This window comes from Typopeltis vanoorti, chromosome 13, assembly GCF_054136105.1.
Source record: "Typopeltis vanoorti isolate ZY-2024b chromosome 13, IOZ_Tvanoo_1.0, whole genome shotgun sequence".
NCBI classification, from domain to species: Eukaryota; Metazoa; Arthropoda; class Arachnida; order Uropygi; family Thelyphonidae; genus Typopeltis; species Typopeltis vanoorti.
The window spans coordinates 44,737,396-44,757,829 of NC_143561.1; the positions used below are offsets into that span (position 1 = coordinate 44,737,396).

Below are 20,434 nucleotides of genomic sequence, written 5' to 3' on the forward strand. Positions count from 1 at the left end.
ATCTCAAAGCCCACTAATGTTCCAGTGGATCAGCTCTAATTAACACTATATCTCCTTTCCAACAATTTCTCCATGCTATCGCTTTAAGCACAGCCTTAAATTGAGGTATTTTAGCTGAAATAATCACCCATTTAAGCAAATCAGATGTGTAGTAGGTCTATCTGGGCTCACTTCTAAAAAGCACAAAATTATAACAATCTGTAAACCTCTGGACAAAGTCTTCTCCTTCCTGAGACAAATCAGTGGCAGCAACAATCCTCTATTCTTCCCAGTGTCCTGTCAATGTGGGATCCATTATTTTGGATGGACAGAACACACCAAAACTACCTTGGTAAAAGAAAATGTATATTCAGTGTGGGCAACCTCAAAGTAGAATACCACAATATGCCTTGGAAGGAGACCATTTTACCAGGTGGTAGAAAACCAGGTTACTATGCAAATCCTGTTTCAAATCACAGACTGTTCCTGGCAGCTCATGTTCTACAGAACCCAGTGCTGCAGTAGAACTGATAGCATAACCCCACATGGTTTGACACGCCAGCCTATCCTCCCATCAGCAGGAATCACAGATCATCACCATAGAGCACACCACTGTTATCTTCAATATACATGACTGTTTGTATTCTTAAGGTCATTTCATTTCCAGTCTTTACTGAGCATGTCTTTAAAGTGCCTCTGATGATTCTAGGTTGAGTTGGCATGTAAATATGTAATTTAGTTACTAAATTATTTATTTAAAAATAAATGTTGAAAAAATTTCAATAGAAATTAGATATCTCATATTCACTTTAATATAATTTGGTATTTTTTATAAAGTTGTTTAAGCATGTTTTTTTGTTGCAAACACTTTTTTTTTTCTATTGAAGTCATGCTCAGCTATAAAATTTATTTAAATGAGAAATTAGAGCTGAAATCTGTTTGTATCCAGACAAGCATTATTTGAAAAAAAAAAAAAAAACTAAACAAATTGTTACTTATGAGAAATGCCAAATTGCCATTGTACATGCATTATGGAAATAATTAAATTATCTCATTATAAACCTTTTGAAGTGAAGAAACATTATAAATTCTGCTTGTTTTGTGACAGACTTATGAATGAATAAATTTTCTGTACTATGAAAGAACCTTGTCACTGTTTCAAGCAAAGTGATGAAACCAATAAATGGTGACACACAGTAGTGGACTGGAGCAGAATTTGGTTTACTGTATTGCAGGTTTACTGTATCTTGGTAAAAGTCTACATGTCACAGATAAGAATTGTTATTGATATTGTTGAATGTGATTCATCACCTTTTGTAGTTGCCTGGCCAATGGTCTGATTTATCAACTTTCCTCATCAGCTATTCATCTTAAATTATGCTTTATCTCAACTCATTCTGAACAGCAGTCCCTTTTGCTGCATTTTTTCTGAGTGAGCTCAGCCAGAAAGGAGATATTAATTCCTACCATCATTTTTCTGACCAAATGATTTTCTTCCAATAGATAGCACTGCTGTTCTATTCATCTTGCTGAAAAGAAATTTGATACCTGATAACTTATAGCAATATTACCAATTACTATAATCGTTAATAGTTTCCTCATTAATAAGTGTTAACATGGTTAATGATTTCTGACACTAATGGTTTGCTGCTATGACTTATACTATTATTTTTCTTTTCTCCTTGCAAACATAGGTAATGAAAGAACTCATTACCTTTATTTAATTAAATGAAAATTTTTTATTTATTTTTTAGCAGTACTGTGAACCAGTTATTTCTTAATAAACCAGTTTATCTAAATTTCATATGCCAATTTAAAAAAATGAATTGTAATTCATAACACAGAACTCAGTACCCATTTGAAACAGTTTTAAATCAATACGCCTCCAGTGCATTATGTCAGTTGATCGAGGCATAGGCTAGAGTCTTTCAAATCCATAAGTATTTTTTTGGTTCTTTATATAAATTTCATATTTGAATTTGGATGCTTCAATTTAGTAACATAGCATTATCCCAAAGAAACCTATGGCTATTTTCAAGCTGTTAGCTTAAAAAGTAATTCATCATCAAATTCCTGCCATGTACCCTCAAGGGGTGTACAGGATATGACGTACCACATGAAAAAATTACATCATTACTAACTTCCTATCTACAATTTTCCTCCAAATCAGTCTGTTACTGTCAAGACTCCAACATTATCAGATCTTATATTTTTATCGTCTAAGGCACTTTGTACCGTATCAATCCAACTATATCTTGGTCTTCCTCTGGGTCGTTTTCCTGCCAACCTGACAAAGAACACTTGTTTTGCTAATCTTTCCTCTCCCATTCTATTTAAGTGACCATACCACCTGAGATTAGCTCTGCTAATGCATTCCTGGATGCTGACAATGTCAAGCTCTTTCCTAATATCCTCGTTTTTAATATGATATTGCCATTGATGCTATCTGTTCACGCCTCTAATCTTTCTCAGGACTCTCATATCTGCGGTCTCTAGTCTTTGGTCAAGTGTTTTACTTCTGACTCAGCTCTCAGATCCATAAGTTAAAACTGGTTTGAACACTGTCTTGTATACAGCTAATTTAGTGTTCTGACTAATTTCTCTCTTATTCCATATGAATTTATTCAATTGACTTCCCACCATACCAGCTTTGCTGATTCTGTTGTCTATTTCTATATTTAATTTACCATCTTCACTAAAAATCATGCCTAAGTAGTTGAAATGTTTTACTTGTTCCACAGGTTCTCCATTCACAACACAGCTGACATTTTCAATGATTCTGCCTATTTTCATTGTCTTGGTCTTTTTATTGCTGACCTTCATACCATATCTATTACAACAGTTATTCAATTTAGTCAGAGAATCTTGCAGACTTGTAGCAGATTTATTTAGAAGTATAACATCATCCGCATAAAGCAAAGAGCTGACATTAACATCTCCAATTTTGATGTCATGTTTAATACCACTTTCCTTCATAATGTGATCCATATAGATAATGAATAACAGAGGGGATAATGTAGATCCTTGTCTGACACCAGATTTAACATTAAACCATCTTCCTGTACTTCCTTTAATTCTAACTGCTGACTTACAACTCAAATAAAGACTAAGTATTGCTTGATATAATACTCCATTGACACCATATAACTGTGGTGTGTTGAATAGCTTCTCTCTTGGCACCTTGTCATATGCCTTTTCCAAATCGACAAAACTCAAATAAAGAGCTTGGTTATATTCCCATGATTTCTCCACTATTTGTCATAAAGTGAAGATCTGATCGTAAAGTGAAAAGTAATTCACTTGGAATATTTCACCTGAAAGAATAAACAAGTTGAAGGAGCTGCCCTGAGCAGTTCACTTATGTTGTTGTTCAGAATACTAAGAAGAAATATTCCATCCATCCTAAATCATTTTTGCAGACTCAGTATATTGATATTTGCAAACATAATGATCAAGATCTACAAGTATTCAAAAAAGGAACTATCCTTTTCACTTTATATTCAAAGTGAAAAAGGATAGTTCCCCATTCACTACCATTCATTGCAAATCAATAAACCAATAGGCAATGAAATTCATCTCCCATCTAAACATATTTTGTTTGATATACAGATCTTGCTGTATATCAAATCTTGCTGAATGGGTAGTATCTCCACTGAACAGGCCAGCACATATCCCACTGTGGTTTAAATATTTGTGAAATTCTTCTCATACTGGGAAATAAATAGTTTTATTGCCTGGTATGAGACTTTGCTTATTTTAGACCTAAAATGGCTTGCAAAATGTATTGTATTTGATTCCGTAAAGCAGAGTTCCCAGATTATGTAAACTTTGATTTATTCAGGGTACTAAAACTTTTTGATAATCATCATTTCAGCAAGTTTCAGAATCCCTAAATAATGTGTCAGATTTCTTCTGTTGATGTGCAAAAAAATCCTTTGTGCAAACACTATGATGATGATGATGGTTATTCATTATTCTCCTGTTCTGAAAAGGTTTACTGAAGTAAGACATTGATTAACACCGTTTATTACCAGTTGAACTGTACAAACTACACAGAGTGCTGCTTCAAATATTGCTGTACACAAGTTTTCAACATTATTTGCAGTTCAGAGTTCAGATTCTTAAATTTTTCCAGAATACAAATTGATTTTACAAAATGCTGTAAGCCCTGAATTTTCTAGGTAAATATAATTTTATCTGCTTTCTGTTGTCAACATGTATATGTTATTAAAGAAAATTATTATTTTAAAAACTATTTTCACTCTTAATTTATCAACTATGGTAGCTAAAAAAAGTCTTAGCTTGTGAATGCATTTGGAATAAAGCTTCTTTAACATGTTCAGGTTGGGGTGGTAGTAGCTCACTCACTGCAAACCTATCTGGCGAAGTGAACAAAATTACTGGCAATTTTGTTTCTGCACGTCATCGAATGCACCACCTTTCATAGTGGTTTCTTCGATTGTAATTAATCCCACATTGAGGAGAAAGGGATAGGTGAAAAGGAATGTTCTCTACTGAAGTAAGACATTGATTAACACCGTTTATTACCAGTTGAACTGTACAAACCACACAGAGTGCTGCTTCAAATATTGCTGTACACAAGTTTTCAACATTATTTGCAGTTCAGAGTTCAGACTCTTAAATTTTTCCAGAATACAAATTGATTTTACAAAATGCTGTAAGCCCTGAATTTTCTAGGTAAATATAATTTTATCTGCTTTCTGTTGTCAACATGTATATGTTATTAAAGAAAATTATTATTTTAAAAACTATTTTCACTCTTAATTTATCAACTATGGTAGCTAAAAAAAGTCTTAGCTTGTGAATGCATTTGGAATAAAGCTTCTTTAACATGTTCAGGTTGGGGTGGTAGTAGCTCACTCACTGCAAACCTATCTGGCGAAGTGAACAAAATTACTGGCAATTTTGTTTCTGCACGTCATCGAATGCACCACCTTTCATAGTGGTTTCTTCGATTGTAATTAATCCCACATTGAGGAGAAAGGGATAGGTGAAAAGGAATGTTCTCTACTGAAGTAAGACATTGATTAACACCGTTTATTACCAGTTGAACTGTACAAACCACACAGAGTGCTGCTTCAAATATTGCTGTACACAAGTTTTCAACATTATTTGCAGTTCAGAGTTCAGACTCTTAAATTTTTCCAGAATACAAATTGATTTTACAAAATGCTGTAAGCCCTGAATTTTCTAGGTAAATATAATTTTATCTGCTTTCTGTTGTCAACATGTATATGTTATTAAAGAAAATTATTATTTTAAAAACTATTTTCACTCTTAATTTATCAACTATGGTAGCTAAAAAAGTCTTAGCTTCTGAATGCATTTGGAATAAAGCTTCTTTAACATGTTCAGGTTGGGGTGGTAGTAGCTCACTCACTGCAAACCTATCTGGCGAAGTGAACGAAATTACTGGCAATTTTGTTCCTGCACGTCATCGAATGCACCACCTTTCATAGTGGTTTCTTCGATTGTAATTAATCCCACATTGAGGAGAAAGGGATAGGTGAAAAGGAATGTTCTTTTCAGAATATGTTAAAACAATAATTAAAGAGAATGATATATTTGATTATTAGTTACTATACTTGATTTACTAAAAGATGTAAAGAGCAGCAAATACTCTCTCCACAACTATGTTTCTTTTCCTTTCTGCTTTCATGTGTTTCTTCCACACACTTCTTTTGCTGTTCCTGTATCACTGCCTCAAAATGTTTTCCATCCTTCATCTACATTATCTACAATGAATTCACAGGTCTTGGACCTACTCCATGACTTAAATCTTGCTTTATCTCCATCTGTTTCAGCATCCACAGTTTCAATTTTCTACCTCTTTTTTGATTGTCACATTTATTTTTCACACATATCTTAAAGATGGCTATTAGAAGCCTATGATCTCTATCTGTTTGGCAACAGATGGCAAACTTTAATGTTTATGACTTCCCCACTCATTCTTTATCAAGGAAGAAATCTATTATTGTATTTTGCTCACCATCCTAACCATATCTTGTGATTCTGTGGCTTTGTCTTTTCTCAAACCAGCTGCTTCCAGGTTTGAGATCCTTCTGATGCAAAAGTATAACTTTTACCCTTTTGCCTTGGTTGAAGAAATAACAAAATGATCTCAAAATTTTTCTGTTTCTGTTCTATCTTCTCCATCTTGTGCATTGCAATCTCCCAAGATGGTTACTCTTATTTTGAATAATATCCACCAATAATGTATTTGCTTTCATATCTAAATCTTGCTGTGGTGTGTATAGCTGGATTGATGCAATTTGTTTCCCATTACATTCATGTATACAGGGTGGCTCATAAGTCACAAAAAGGTTTAAATTTTAAACTTTTAGTAACTTTTTTTATTCATTTTGTTATAATGAAATGCAGAACCTGGAGAATTTTTTTATTAGTTATGAAAGACCACATCATGTAAATGCCTTCCATTTTCAGCTTCACAAAGACACGTCCTTTCTACTGCATGTTCCATTACAACTGTTAATGTTTCTGGCTGCAGCACTCTAATTTCTGCATGAATGTTCTCAGTCAGCTATTAGATTGCCTGGGCCTTTTCACATACACCTTTTCCTTCAGGTGACCTCATAGGCTGAAGTTGGGAGCCATCAGATCTGGAGAACATGATGGCCAATTAATAATTGAATGCTGATGTTCAAAATAAAATTGCATGATTTTGGTTCATTGTTGGGTAGTGAACTTTTCCATGATTAATTTCCAAAATGTTCCTCAGAATACCTGAAAAAAAAAAAAATTAAAAAATTAATAATCCAAAAAAAGTTATTCACATTTTAAACCCCCTTGGCGACTTATGGGCTATCCTGTACAAGTCTCATTATCCTATTACTAATTCCATCGCACTTTATAAGTCTGTCATATACTTCTTTAATTTACTTGTTATATCCATTACGAAATGAAAATCTAATTTCATTTAGTATGGGGTTTCATTTTGATATGACATTACTTTGTTTCTTTCAAAATCAATTTAAAGGCTTCTTCTTTTTTTTTTTTTATTTCAAATACAGTTAACTCACAAGACACCAAAGGAGTATTTGATATAGTGGAAAAGGTTTACTGTAGTGAACCTTAAGAATAACATTAGTACTATAAGCTGTGGGTGGAATTTTTAGTACTTTGTTATAGCAAGTGGGTTCACTGTGACAGTATCTGTTGCACTGAGAATATGTTGTATGAACTTTAAAAAAAAAATCAGTTTTTGTAGGTCTTTTCTGGCTGATATGAAGATCTTATCATATGTATCTAAAGTTATGAATGATTTTCTTTTTTTTTTTTTTTTTTAAGTAAATGTTTTATAGAAGAGGTAATGGAGAATATATCTATTTTGCTCATTCAGTTTGACTGATTTTGTTTTCTAAGCTAAAACATTTATTTGGTTCAAATATATAATAATTCCAAGGCCTTTTAAATGTCTATGAACAGCAAGAGGATAGCATCTCCACTTTTCAGTATGTGTGCTATGGGTTTGAATTTTACAATGTTATAGATGTTTCTAATAGATGATTTTCAATGCTATTTGTGATACCACACCAACTTGCTCATTTTTTGGCTTGAAAAAAAAAAAAAATTCATTTTTAGTGTCTAGAGAAGGCTATCTAACCCTTAGCCTGTCTATAGTGCTAATATGTATAACTCTCATAATGAGATTTTTTTAAGCAAAAAAAAAAAGCTAGAATGAATACATGAAACTTAAATCATTTGATATGTCATGAAAATTATGGAAACAACTACCATGTTAAAGTAAAACTGTAGTTTAATATAAACCAAAATAAACTTTTGGTTTATATTAAACTACAGTAATATATGAGTATGCACACACACACACACACACACACATATATATATATATATATATATATATATATTTATAAAAATAAATTTAACTGACTAGAACCCGAGAAAGTATAACAAAAACCTTTAATACATCACGACTAGTTTCATCAGTGCTCTGACATCTGCTCTCTCCATTCCCTCATTCCTCGGTTGTACGGCTTGCCTAAGATCCATAAGGCTGACACTCCTTTAAGACCTATTGTGGAAGGAATTGACTCACCTGCGTACAATCTGTCTAAATATCTTGCAGCTTCTTTAAAACATTTAGTTGGCAATTCCTCCTCCTTCATCAAAAACTCTGAAGCTTTCATCTCAAAAATAAAAAATTTGAATCTTTTAGACTCTGACAGAATGGTGAGTTTTGATGTCGTATCTCTGTTTACAAATGTACCCAGATGAAGTTCTGACTCTTCTTAAGGACAAGGTTTCTAAAAAAATGTTTGCTCTTCTAACTCACTGCATCAATTCTGGCTATTTCTGCTACGAAGATAAAATATACAAGCAAACTAGCGGTTTAGCTATGGGCAGCCCTCTATCCCCAGTCTTAGCTAACATTTTTCTAGAAGATTTTGAAGAGAAAGCTATTTCCTCAGCTACTTTGAAACCTAAACTGTGGTTACACTACATTAATGACATCTTCCTTATCTGGGGACATAGTTTAGAGGAACTGTAAAACTTTCTAAACCATTTAAATAACCAACATCAGAACATTAAATTCACATCAGAACTAGAGATTAACGGCATTCTCCCCTTCTTAGATCTAAAGATCAACAGATTACCTGACTGTCTTAAATTTTCAATTTTTCGAAAAACCACCCACACTGATAGATATTTACATGGTTCTTCTCATCACTTCCCACCTCAGAAACTGGGCATCATCTCCACCCTTGCCCATCGAGCAAGATGTCTCACTTCCACAGAAGAAGACCTTCAAACAGAGCTTAACTTCCTGAAAAACACCTTCCTAAATAATGGATATTCGTCTCGTAACATCACTAAACGTTTGAGACCATGCCAACATCCTCGACAAGAAGATGATTCCAACTATCACTCATATACAGTTACCATTTATCAGCTCTCTTACCCCAAAACTAGCTAAGATTTTGAAGAAATTCAACATAAAGACCGACTATACTACTCTGCCAAAACTTCGTTCTTTTCTGAGGCAACCAAAACCAAAACACAACCAATTGCATTTTCCTGGTGTTTATAAAGTTTTGTGCGACTGTGGTCAACCTTATTTTGGCCAGACAGATAAATCTGTTTCACTTCGTCTTGAGGAACATAGACGTGACATCTCTTACAGTAGAACACGAGCGAGCGCCCTTTCCAGTCATGTCCTCTTCTTGGCAAACTAACCTTGAAGAACAGCCACATCAAGTTGACTGGGAATGCACTACTCATTTATATATATGCAAGGATGAATTCGAAAGAAGAATTATCGAATCAAAAAAAAGAAATAGTTCTGGACCCTTCACATTTGAACAACAATCTAAGCTACAATTTGCCTGATTCCCATAGCGCACTAATCCAGTACTGGTGCTCTAAAATTAGCTGTCGCACACATTCAACTCATGCCAACGGTAGCACACGGTCACCTATTCAAATATGACTGTTACTATTCTGTTTTTTATTAAGCTGGAAAGTCCATGTTTTTTACCATGTTATTTTTATATCTTATGTTTTTTATTTCTCACCTGAAGCACCGATGAAACTAGTCGTGATGTATTAAAGGTTTTTGTTATACTTTCTCGGGTTCTAGTCAGTTAAATTTATTTTTATAAATGTATACATCCCGAGTAAATCCTAATTTCAATAATATATATATATATGTGCAAATATATATATGCACATATATATATATACTATAAATAGAGTATGCACATATATATATATACTATAAATAGAGTATGCACATATATATATATACACAAAGAAACAAGCTGCACTACAATCCACATATCATGCTAAAGTTACTGCCCAACTGTTACAATTATTGGCCTGACCTCTGGTGGAAAAAAAAAAATTTATGAAAACTACATCAAAAAATAATATAGATTACAGTAAAACCATAGCTATCCCATCATTAAAGGGTTATCAGAAAAAATTAATAGAATCCTACACCATTATAATCTTAATGCTACTTTTAAGCCACCTTTAAAATTAAAAAAAACATATTCAACTCCTCTAAGGATCCTCCGCCCCCCCCCCCTCCAATTTTCATATCCTGGACTTTATCGCATCTATTGCACCTGTAACTTACCTTATATTGGGGAAACTGGACTTACAATCCCTATCCATAAAAAAGAGCACAAACAACATATTAAATTTAACAATTTTGGTGAAGCAGGCCTCTTAACACTCTACACCAAATTGATTGGAAAAGTACGTGCTCGTACTTTTTTTACATGATACAAAAACCTGGTATGAACGTAAATTTAAAGAATCCTGTGAAATTTTGATTAACCACCCTAATCTTAACAATAATGGTGGCATAAAAATCCCAAAAATTTGTATGGCACACATTCAGCCCCCTTAGTTTCCAGCAAACCCTTTTAGCTTTTATTGGCCACTATCCATACCAGTTGGTTATAATTTATATATATAAGTAATGTTTTATTTTTATTTATTTATTTTTTGCCTTTTTTGTAAACGTGTTGCTCTCCAGCTTAATTTAATTTTGTAACCTAATAGATAATAATAATAATAGGACACTCTAGCTTTGATGTAGTAAGTTTTTTCTTTTTCCATTAGAGGTCAGGCCAATAGCTGTAACAGTTGGTCAATAACTTTAGCATGCCATGTAGATTGTATTGCAGCTTGTTTCTTTGTGTGTGTGTGTATATAGAAATGTTTATTTTGGTTTATATTAAACTGAAGTTTTACTCTAACATGGTAGTTGTTTCCATAATTTTCATGATGTATTCTGATCACAGTGTAAGCATGAAGGAAAGGGTTAAATCATTTGAATTTATTCTGTAACATGCTTTTAAATTTAAAAATTTATTATTGTTACATGGCAACTCCAGGGAGTCCAAAGACTCATCGAGGGAGACCACCTACTCTACAACTCTGCCTCCATCCAATTCTCCAACTACAATCATCATCTACACCAACAGCGTCTAACGCTCACCACCACCACTAGTATTTTCACAAGACAATCACAAACATCCATGCCCAATGCAGGATTCGAACCTGCAACCTTTTGGTTGGAGAGCGGATATGCTAACCACTTTGCCAACCAGTATATATCTCTGAAAAAGAGAAAAGAAATTCACTTATTGCAATCAATTTCCTGTTCACCCAAAAAACAGCATATTTAATTACAGATCTTTAATGTATGAAGTTCAATTTTTTTTTTTTTTTTACTTTATATAAATATCTAATTTTACTTATTTTTCTGTCATTATTTCAAGAATCTGTTTTAGAACTTTTTTTATTTTTGAATGATTATTTAAAAATAATTAAACATTAAGGTTAAACTATTTTTTATTTTTTAGGGTATGACAGATGAAATTCTAAATTCTCTATGTGCTTTAAGTTACATACCAAATGATGAACTAAATAGAATTGCTGTTATAATGGCAGTTACAGGATGGACACGGAGGTAAGGTTTCCAGTTGACTTTCAGTATTATCCTAATTTTAATCTTCGTTGTTGTAACATAAAATGTTTTAGATTAATTATGATGAAGACTTCATTAATATGGATAATGCAGTTTCTCCAATGAACCGATGGAATAAAAGGAAGCTTGTTTCCCATCTTATTGTTTAGAATGTAAATTTTTCTTGCACATGTAAATGAAACTTATGTGTCTACAATTAATTTAATTAGTCTTAGACAACACACACACATGAAGGTTTTTATCCTTGACATACACACATACGTGAGAGAAGATGTCTGAAATTTTTATTGCATGCAAATAACCCATATTTTGGATACACAATTATTACTGATTTAATCTGTTTAGTTAGTACAGCATTACTTTAGCACTCATCACTTTTTTCGAAAGATCATTTTGTTCACAAGATAAAAATCTGGCTCATTACAAACACATTATATCTTTGTTAGCTAGTTTTAGAAGTACTAATGAATAAGCTATATGGTCAAAGGGGATATCAAGTCCTGCTTAAGCAGCTCATCCTTCCAACTGAAGATGGGAACTGCTTCTATGAATTAAACAAAATAACTTCCCCTCAAGAAAAGGTGTGTGTATGTTGCTTTCGGTATGATATTACAAAATCTGTAATGTGATGTGAACAAAATTTGAAAATAATGTATCAAGAATTCCATATGTGGTACTAAAAACTTACCAAGGTCATCTACCTTTGAAAAAAAAGGTAGAATCAGGTTACCAAGAAGTAGTGGCACATATGTAGAATTAAAAAAGTATTTGCATCTGAAGTCCTATGACTGCAGATCCTTAAAGTTACAATTTAGTGACGAAGTTCGTTTCACCTTTTGTGTGTGGATTTTACAGAAATCATAGCAAATGCAGAATCTCATGTCTAAGTTGGTGTTTAATGATGAAGTGACTTTTCAACTGTCCAGAAAGGTCCTTTAATATAACTGTTGCATGTGGGTCCTGGAGAATATCTAAAGACTGTTGAGCTGGAGTAAGACTCTCCGAAAGTGAATGTGCTCAGTGCATTCTCAGAGTAGATGTATGGAAACATTCTTTGCTGAGGCCATCATTATGGGGACCCTCTATTTTAGTATACTGCAGAGTGGGTCATAGATACAGTGGCTTCAGAACATTCAAAAGAAGTTTAGCTTTTTTTAATATCATGGAGCTGCCATCAGAAGTGCAAAATCCTGGATGACCAGCTACCAGAATATTGAACTGGACATGCAGAATAAGCTGAAAGAACAAATTTGCAGCCATCACATCAATGACTACTGTAAAACCATAGTTATTGATGTGATGGCTGCAAATCTATGAAGGTGATGACATGAATTGATGACAAGAATTTGTAGTAGCCTAGATATTTGGTCATGTTACTAGAGCTATACACATGTAATTGTAAAAAGAGTCACAATTTATAATTATGGATATTTTTACAATTCTCTAATTAGTTTTTTGTAACTGAGTATGATTGGCACTTGTGATGTGTCTGATGAGAAATTCCATATTTATGTTTAAAAAAAACAGTAAAGTATTTGAGATTAGCAGATATCTGATAGTTGTAATAATTTCAATGTTCTTTATTGTAATTCACAATTGTCAAGTGTACTATGATATCTGTCATTTATCATAATGACATTCTCTTTTTGCTAACAACAACAAAATGTCAGTCATTACTGACTTCTTGCTTGCTGCCTAGTTGAACAAGTGTGCATGCTCATGAAGGAGGTTGATGAGTGATTCACAGCTGAGAGAGAGAGAGAGAGAGAGAGAGAGAGTATTCGGTAACAGGAAGAGAATCAAAAAGTGAGAGAACGGAAGTTTGAGAAAGCATACCAGAGAATTTTGTTTTAGGAAGTTTAAAAAAAAAAAAAAACTTAACAGTTCTAATGTATTAATAAAGGAACGTTTTTTCATTATGCAAAAGGAAAGGAATCTTAGGAAGGTGAATCCTATGACTGTAAAAGTGAGACTGTCAACAAGTGAATAGTAAATAAAAGGAAAAGTATTAAGTAGACATTCTATTTTAATGTTTGAAGAAATTTTAAATGGGAAGCTTTTTCCTTCTGTCAGTCTTTGGAACAAGTGGAATTAGAAAAGTCTGAAACTATAAAGTGGCATTAATGAAGAGCTCTGCTTTTCATTAATGCCACTTTTGTTCAAAGTGTTTTACACTTTTGTTCAAAGTAGTAGAAGAAACTTTCTCTGATAAAGAATGTGCTTTGTGCTTCTTGTAATTAAATTACCCAAGGTAAGAGTATTTATATGCAGAAGATGTGAGGATGAATGGAACAACATATGCTAAATAAGGGAACACTGCATATTCTCGTGGAAGTTAAAAGTTTTATATTTTGAGAAAATACCTGATAAAGAACTGACTCTAATGAAAATTATTTATTTTATTTCATTATTATTTTCTTTTTTTTTTCCTGTAGGAACTTGTTGAAAAACAAATTGTTCAGTCTAGTAGACTGATTAAATGCATGTAAAATAAACCAATAACAGAATGAGTCAGTGAGAAAATGAAAATATTCCTTTAAAGATAAAGGAGATTTCTAAAGTATAGTTTTATTTTAGACAGCCTTGGATCCAAATAATTTTTATAATTATTAATTTAATTTTACTTACCATGTTACACAGTTTTAGTTTCATTAAATATATATATATTTTTAATTTGGTCTGAGTCAATCACTTACTGGATTCCAAAAGTCATTACACCAACTGGATTGAACTCTTGTAAATTTACTTAAAATTCGGTGTGAAAACTGTAAGGTGTATCTGTAAGGATACACCTTACTGTTTACAATGTGTACCCAACACACAAATACAAGTCATCGAATAGACATTTTAGGCATGATCGTTATGAGCATGCGACCATTAAAATCAAAATCAGATTATCCTACTGATCTTTCTGAAATCATAACAGAATATTACTGTGTGCTTAGTTAACACCATTCATCTCTTACTAATAGTGACTTTGTAGAGATGAAAAGAATAATTTGTTGCGGTAAAAATAATGATAATGAATTTCCTTTATAATACAGTATTATTTATACTATGGAATTTTGACCAAGACTGCTTTGTTAGCTTGTTATATAGTGAGTAAATTCATAACTGTTTGCTATAATGAGAGTTGACAATGTTTCCCATTACATATATTCCATGAGTTACATTTCTTCTCTGATTTAACTTTCAATGGATGGGTTCAAACTGATTGATCTCACTTAGAGGTAGGAGGATTTTTATTGCCACAAAACACACATTGGCTAGGTAACACACAGTTAACAGACATAATATACCAGTAGATGTGACTCAGCTTTGATTGAGTAAACAGATAAATACATTTTATCATCCATAATTTTTTTTGTTATATTTTTACAGTCCAAGTACTGAAAGAAGAAAATATGTTACTTGTTTAAGTTGTCATCGGTTAGTGGGACTTTGGTTATATACATCTCCATCATGTAATTCACATACCACCATAGAAGCGAATAGCAATATAGAAGAAAATACTGTTCAAAGGATAAACAAAGAAAAATCTAACAGTAACCTTCAGGAAAGAAAGCAGGAAACAGAAGATATTGAAACTGAATCTCCATCTAAAAAGCGCAAATTAGATGAAGTAAGTGATTTAAATTGTAACCACTTTTACCTACAAGTTTGACTTAATTTGCTTGATAGTTTTAGTGAATTATGGACACATATTTATCTATAAAATACAAAGTTCTAAATATCTGAATTCTACAGAACAAGAATAAGATTCATTCTTCAGTTCCTGAATGATAATATCCTACAGCAGTTATGAATGACTTTCAGATGTTTATACAAAATGCCTAAACAACTATTAGATTCATTAGATTACATTAATATGTGTACTGATAACATTCTGAGGTTATCTGTACTTGCCAAAACACTTAGTCTCTTATTGGACAGGTTTGGTTGAAATTTGACATTTGAAAAAATTACTAAAATTTGTCAAGCATCTCAGTACAGCACATTAGTACCATGAGTAGGATAAGGTTGTTTATTTTATTTTTTTGCGTAATCTGAAAATCCTTCTCTAGAGACTCAATTTTTTCAAGCCACTCCAGTAAATAGAGAGGTGATCTCACACTGGACATTGAAATTCATCTCCCATCCCAAAACATCTATAAATAATCAACTGGATTCAAACTCACAGCTTGTTTGTTAGAGAACAGGTATGCTATTTACTCAGCCAAATGAGGCAACTGATTGTTCATAGTTATCAGCATATTTCATAAGCATTTGACCTTTTCATTTCATATAGGCTGCTTGCTTATAACTTGAATTTCTGGAATTAAATCCCTTTAAGAGAAATTCAGAAAACTGATAGTTGAAGATGGATCTTTTGCTGGGATCAGATGACTATGGTTAGTACTGGAAGATTTGTCATAAGTGGGCATAACTGTTCCCACACACACACACACTGATGCTGCAGGTTTTGTAACTCTTCGAAAGTTAGGAAACAATATCATTATTAACATCTGATCTCCATGGAGTCAGAGACTCATCATGGGAGGTGCTCACTGTTGCACACAATGCTCATCCAACAGTGTCTTAAACTGATTCAATGTGTCTACATTCACAACACATTCAGGCAATGTATTCCACTCACCAACCACACTATATGCAAAGATCCAGAGAATTTTAATAATAAGGTGTTGACACCTTTTGGCAACTGGTATATGGTGATACGACTTCTGCATTACTTCCACCTTAGTATCACCACCTCTGGGTCTAGCTCCCACTGACGAGACCTCAATAAAGGTCGAAACCGGTCTGGGTAGTGACCCTTCCCTTAATGCATAGCATTATACATGTCCACAGGGAGACGTGCTTTGCAGTATGGGATACTAAGGCAAGTGATCAGAACTTATACCACCTTTACCGAGTTGCCCCAGTTCTGAAAATACTTCAGGTGCAAACTTCGTTTGCTTACACTTGGATAAAGGATTAAATCAAATATATAATTGGAACCTGCTCCTCTCTCCTATGCTCACACCCTCCTTATGCAATTTCCAGCAATAGCCTCTTGTTCTACACTCCTCTCCCATTCTATGAAAAATCTCTTCTATGTCAACCTGATAACAACCCCTGACTATCTTATATGGCTCAGTCATACCCTTCTCCTCCTATTCACAAGGCTGTGCAATTTACACTCTCTCAATCTGTCCTCATACTCCACATTCCAAAGATCACTGACCAACTTTGGGAATCTTCTCTGGACACTTTCCAACATATCCTCATCACCATGAAAACATGGTGACTAAATCTATGCACAATAATCCATATGAGGCCTGATCAAGGCCTTATACAGTGAAATCATAGCTGCTTTGTTTTTGCATGTCAGGGTCTGCAAGCAAGCAATATGCAAGCAAATTTTTCATAATTCATTTTCTGTGTATCATTTAGTAATTAAGTGATGCTCTGATCAAGAGGAATAAAGGAAATCATTATATTTGGTTGTATAAACTTCAGTTCTATATCAAAAAACTGCAGTATGCTTCAATTTTGCTTTTTTTTTTAAGTAATTTTTTTTGTATATCTTTTCTTCATTACTTTATGCAGATGATGTTATATACTTAAAAAGCTCTGTACAAATCTGCAAATTTCCTTAACTAAATTGAATCACTGCTGTAACAAATTTGGCAGGAAAATCAGCAATAAAAAGATATCATGAAAATAGATGGGAAAAATCAGTTGCATTGAGAACCTAATAGAATAAATGAAACTGTTTCTGGGCATTTCAGCTGTTTAGGCACGATTTTTATTGAAGATAGCAAATAAAAAATGTTAATAGATAATAGAATAAGCAAACTACAAGAGTGTTAGTTGAATAAATTTAAATGGAATAAGAGAGAAATTAGCCAACACATTGAACTAGCTATACACAAAGCAACGTGCAAACCAATTTTAACTATGGATCTGAGAACTGGATTGGAAACAGTTCATCAGAGACTAGAGACCACACATGTGAATTCCAAAAAAAATTAGTGAACACATGCTATCAATGGCAGAGTCATATTAAAAATGAAGATATCAAGAAGGAAATTGATATTATCATTCAAAAATGTGTAAGAGAAAGAATGGGAGAGGAGAAGTTAGCAAATCATGGCAAGAACCTGAGTCAAGAACCAGATGAACTGATGCCTTAGAAGACCAAAATTAAGATCATTTTGGTCCTTAATAGTATACAGAACTGAACAGTCCTTGTATTTGTAAAATCTGATGTTTGCAACATGCACTTGTTTAATTAAAAAACAAAACAAGTGCATGTTGCAAACATGCACTTGTTTTGTTTTTTAATTGTTATTCTGTTCTTTTATCAACACAACCATGCAGTTGTATTGATAATGGTTATGAGACTTTATTGGGAATTCTGTGTATAATAAAATGGCATGGTAATGTAAAACTATATTGGTTCTTTGTGGGTAGGGATCACATTACAAGGGGGAAAATGCTAAAACATTAACACAACAAATGATTGCTTAAGGAATTTAAGCTGTATTGCTGATCATCTAATAAAGATAGCTAAATACTGTTTTCACTGAAAATAAATGCCCAATATTTCTAGGCATTTAGACAGTATCATTATTTTGCATTGTGAAAGTAAAATTCTAGTTAGTAAGTCAGCATTGCCATTAACAGAAAAATATAGGAGAGCTAAATAATGTGCAAAAGTAACTAAACAAAAGTATTGGGAAACATATACAGAATAAATAACATGAAGGTGAAAACATTTTCTGGAGAATCTTAATTTATTGTTATATTATTATTATATGGGTATATCCATGGAGTCAGAAGACTCATCATGGGAGATCCACACTAGCAATACCTATCACACCACTCCTTAAACTGATTCACTGTCAGTGCACTCACAGTTAATTCTGGCAATCCATTCCACTGAACTCTCCACTCTCCAAGTAAAAATTTGTCCATACACCTTTAATAACTACACTGTTACATAACTTCCAGGGATGACCTCTAGTTCTCTCTCTCTATTCGTTATGTATTGAAAAATTTCCTTTGTGTCAATCTTATAGAACCTGTTTAATAATTTATAAGTTTCTATCATGTTCCACCTGTTAACTAAACTTTGCAGCACATACTTTCAACCTGTTCTCATAGGTAGCATTCATAGACCTGTCACTATTTTGGTCATTTGTCTCTTGATCCTTTGTACCACCTGCTGATCCCCAAGAAACTCAGGTGACAAAATCTGTGCATAGTAGCTAAGATACAGCTGAATCATAGGAAAGTTATCCCTTTTTTATAAGGCTATCTTCACTTGTATGTTTTTCAACATCCATGTAATCCTTTGAGCTATTTTACCAATTTTTTTCTATATGCCCTCTGAACCTCTGTCCAAAATTATCCTAAGATCCCTAGCCTCATTAATTTCCTGCAATCCAAGAAATTGAGGAAACTAGGCTACTAATATTTTGCAACATTAATTTGACAATCTTTATCCTTTGCCTGCAATGGCAATTTATTTTAATTGTCCTGTAGGAAGGATATCTACATTGTTTTTTTTTTATCAACTATTGTCCTCCCCAGTTTTGCATCATCATCAGCACACAGCTGAATACCCTCCCCCTTAAATCTTTCCCTATATCATTAATATACAAGAGTAGTTGCCCTAATATAGTACTGTGAGAGACTCCACTACATGCTGCTCTGTGGTGTCTGTCAGCCACTTCCATCAATGCTACCAACTTCATATCCATTCCCATTGGCTCCAACTTTTGAAATGGTTTTCCGTGCAGCTTTTGTCAAAGTCCAGTAGTATTGTAGTGTATCTATTTCCCTTATAATTCTGCTTTCACTCTACTACAAAATGTGAGTAAATTACTAAGGCAAGACTTACCTTTTTGGGTAGTTTTTGGTATTGAAACTGCATTAAGATGTAACTAAAGAGTATGGTCTGCTTTCATCAAAAATTTAACTGCCACAAACCTAGGATATAACATGCATGATACCACAAAACATGATAGCAACAGCTAGCAATGTTCTACACGTATACAGTAATGAATTCACTGTTTGTATTCTGGTTTTATTAATTATATGTAACAGTTGTGAAGCTATCAAAACATCTAATATGTGTAATTAATTGTCAATAGGCTTTTGTTTTGTAAAACTTTTCTGTACCAGTAAGTCTGATGATGTAAGTCTTACGACTTACAAAATTTGTCAGGTTTTAATTGCTTATTTTTATTAAACTCTTTAGTTACATCATAATGTGGTCTCAATACCAAAAACTACTCACAGAACTGCTAAACCACAGAAACATACGTTTGCATCTAGGATTTACCATGACTAAGCCTGCTGCCCACCATAAATCATCATGTTCCTATCCAACCACTGCAGGATTTTACATTTAACCAACTTTTCCAATACTTTAACCAATATTCCTGAGATGCTGATCTGTAATTTGTTACTGTGGTCTTGGAGCCACCTTTATGTAATGAAATTATCTTATTCTCTTTCTGTTCCCTTGGAACCTTCCCCAGCTGAGACAAACTGAACAACTTCATCAGAGGCACTGCCAATTCTCTTGCATATTCATGTAGCACATGGATCAACATAAAATCCAGTCCCATTGCTGTATTCACATTGATTTTTTTCAATAATGCTCTCCTGTTCATCTATCAATTCTGACATCAACTGCAAAATTTCCATCTGGATTATATACATTTGCAAATTCAGCTATATCTTTTGCTTCTGTTACCTTCCTCCCATCAACACTAATTAAAGTCATCCTTCCATAGTCATTCTTTTTAAAAATGCAGCATAAGTAATATGATGGATGGTACTGAAGATGACTTAGTTTTTGAAGCGAGTGATAACAATAGTTCAGGCAATAATATGAAAAGTGACAGTAACGAGACGAGTGAAGACAAACTGAATGCTGCTAGTAGAAGTTACAGTAAT

The 20,434-nt window shown here is 33.3% G+C and overlaps 1 protein-coding gene across 1 annotated transcript in view; it reads left to right on the forward strand.

Annotated features, from left to right (window-relative positions):
- Window positions 1-20,434, forward strand: part of LOC150100107 (zinc finger C3HC-type protein 1-like) — a 68,412-nt gene that overhangs the window by 35,253 nt on the left and 12,725 nt on the right. Inside the window, exons 6-7 of the mRNA XM_090403097.1 lie at window positions 11,358-11,464; window positions 14,864-15,104. Of these exons, the coding sequence (XP_090259223.1) occupies window positions 11,358-11,464; window positions 14,864-15,104 (348 nt within the window). The remainder of the gene's footprint in view (window positions 1-11,357; window positions 11,465-14,863; window positions 15,105-20,434) is intronic.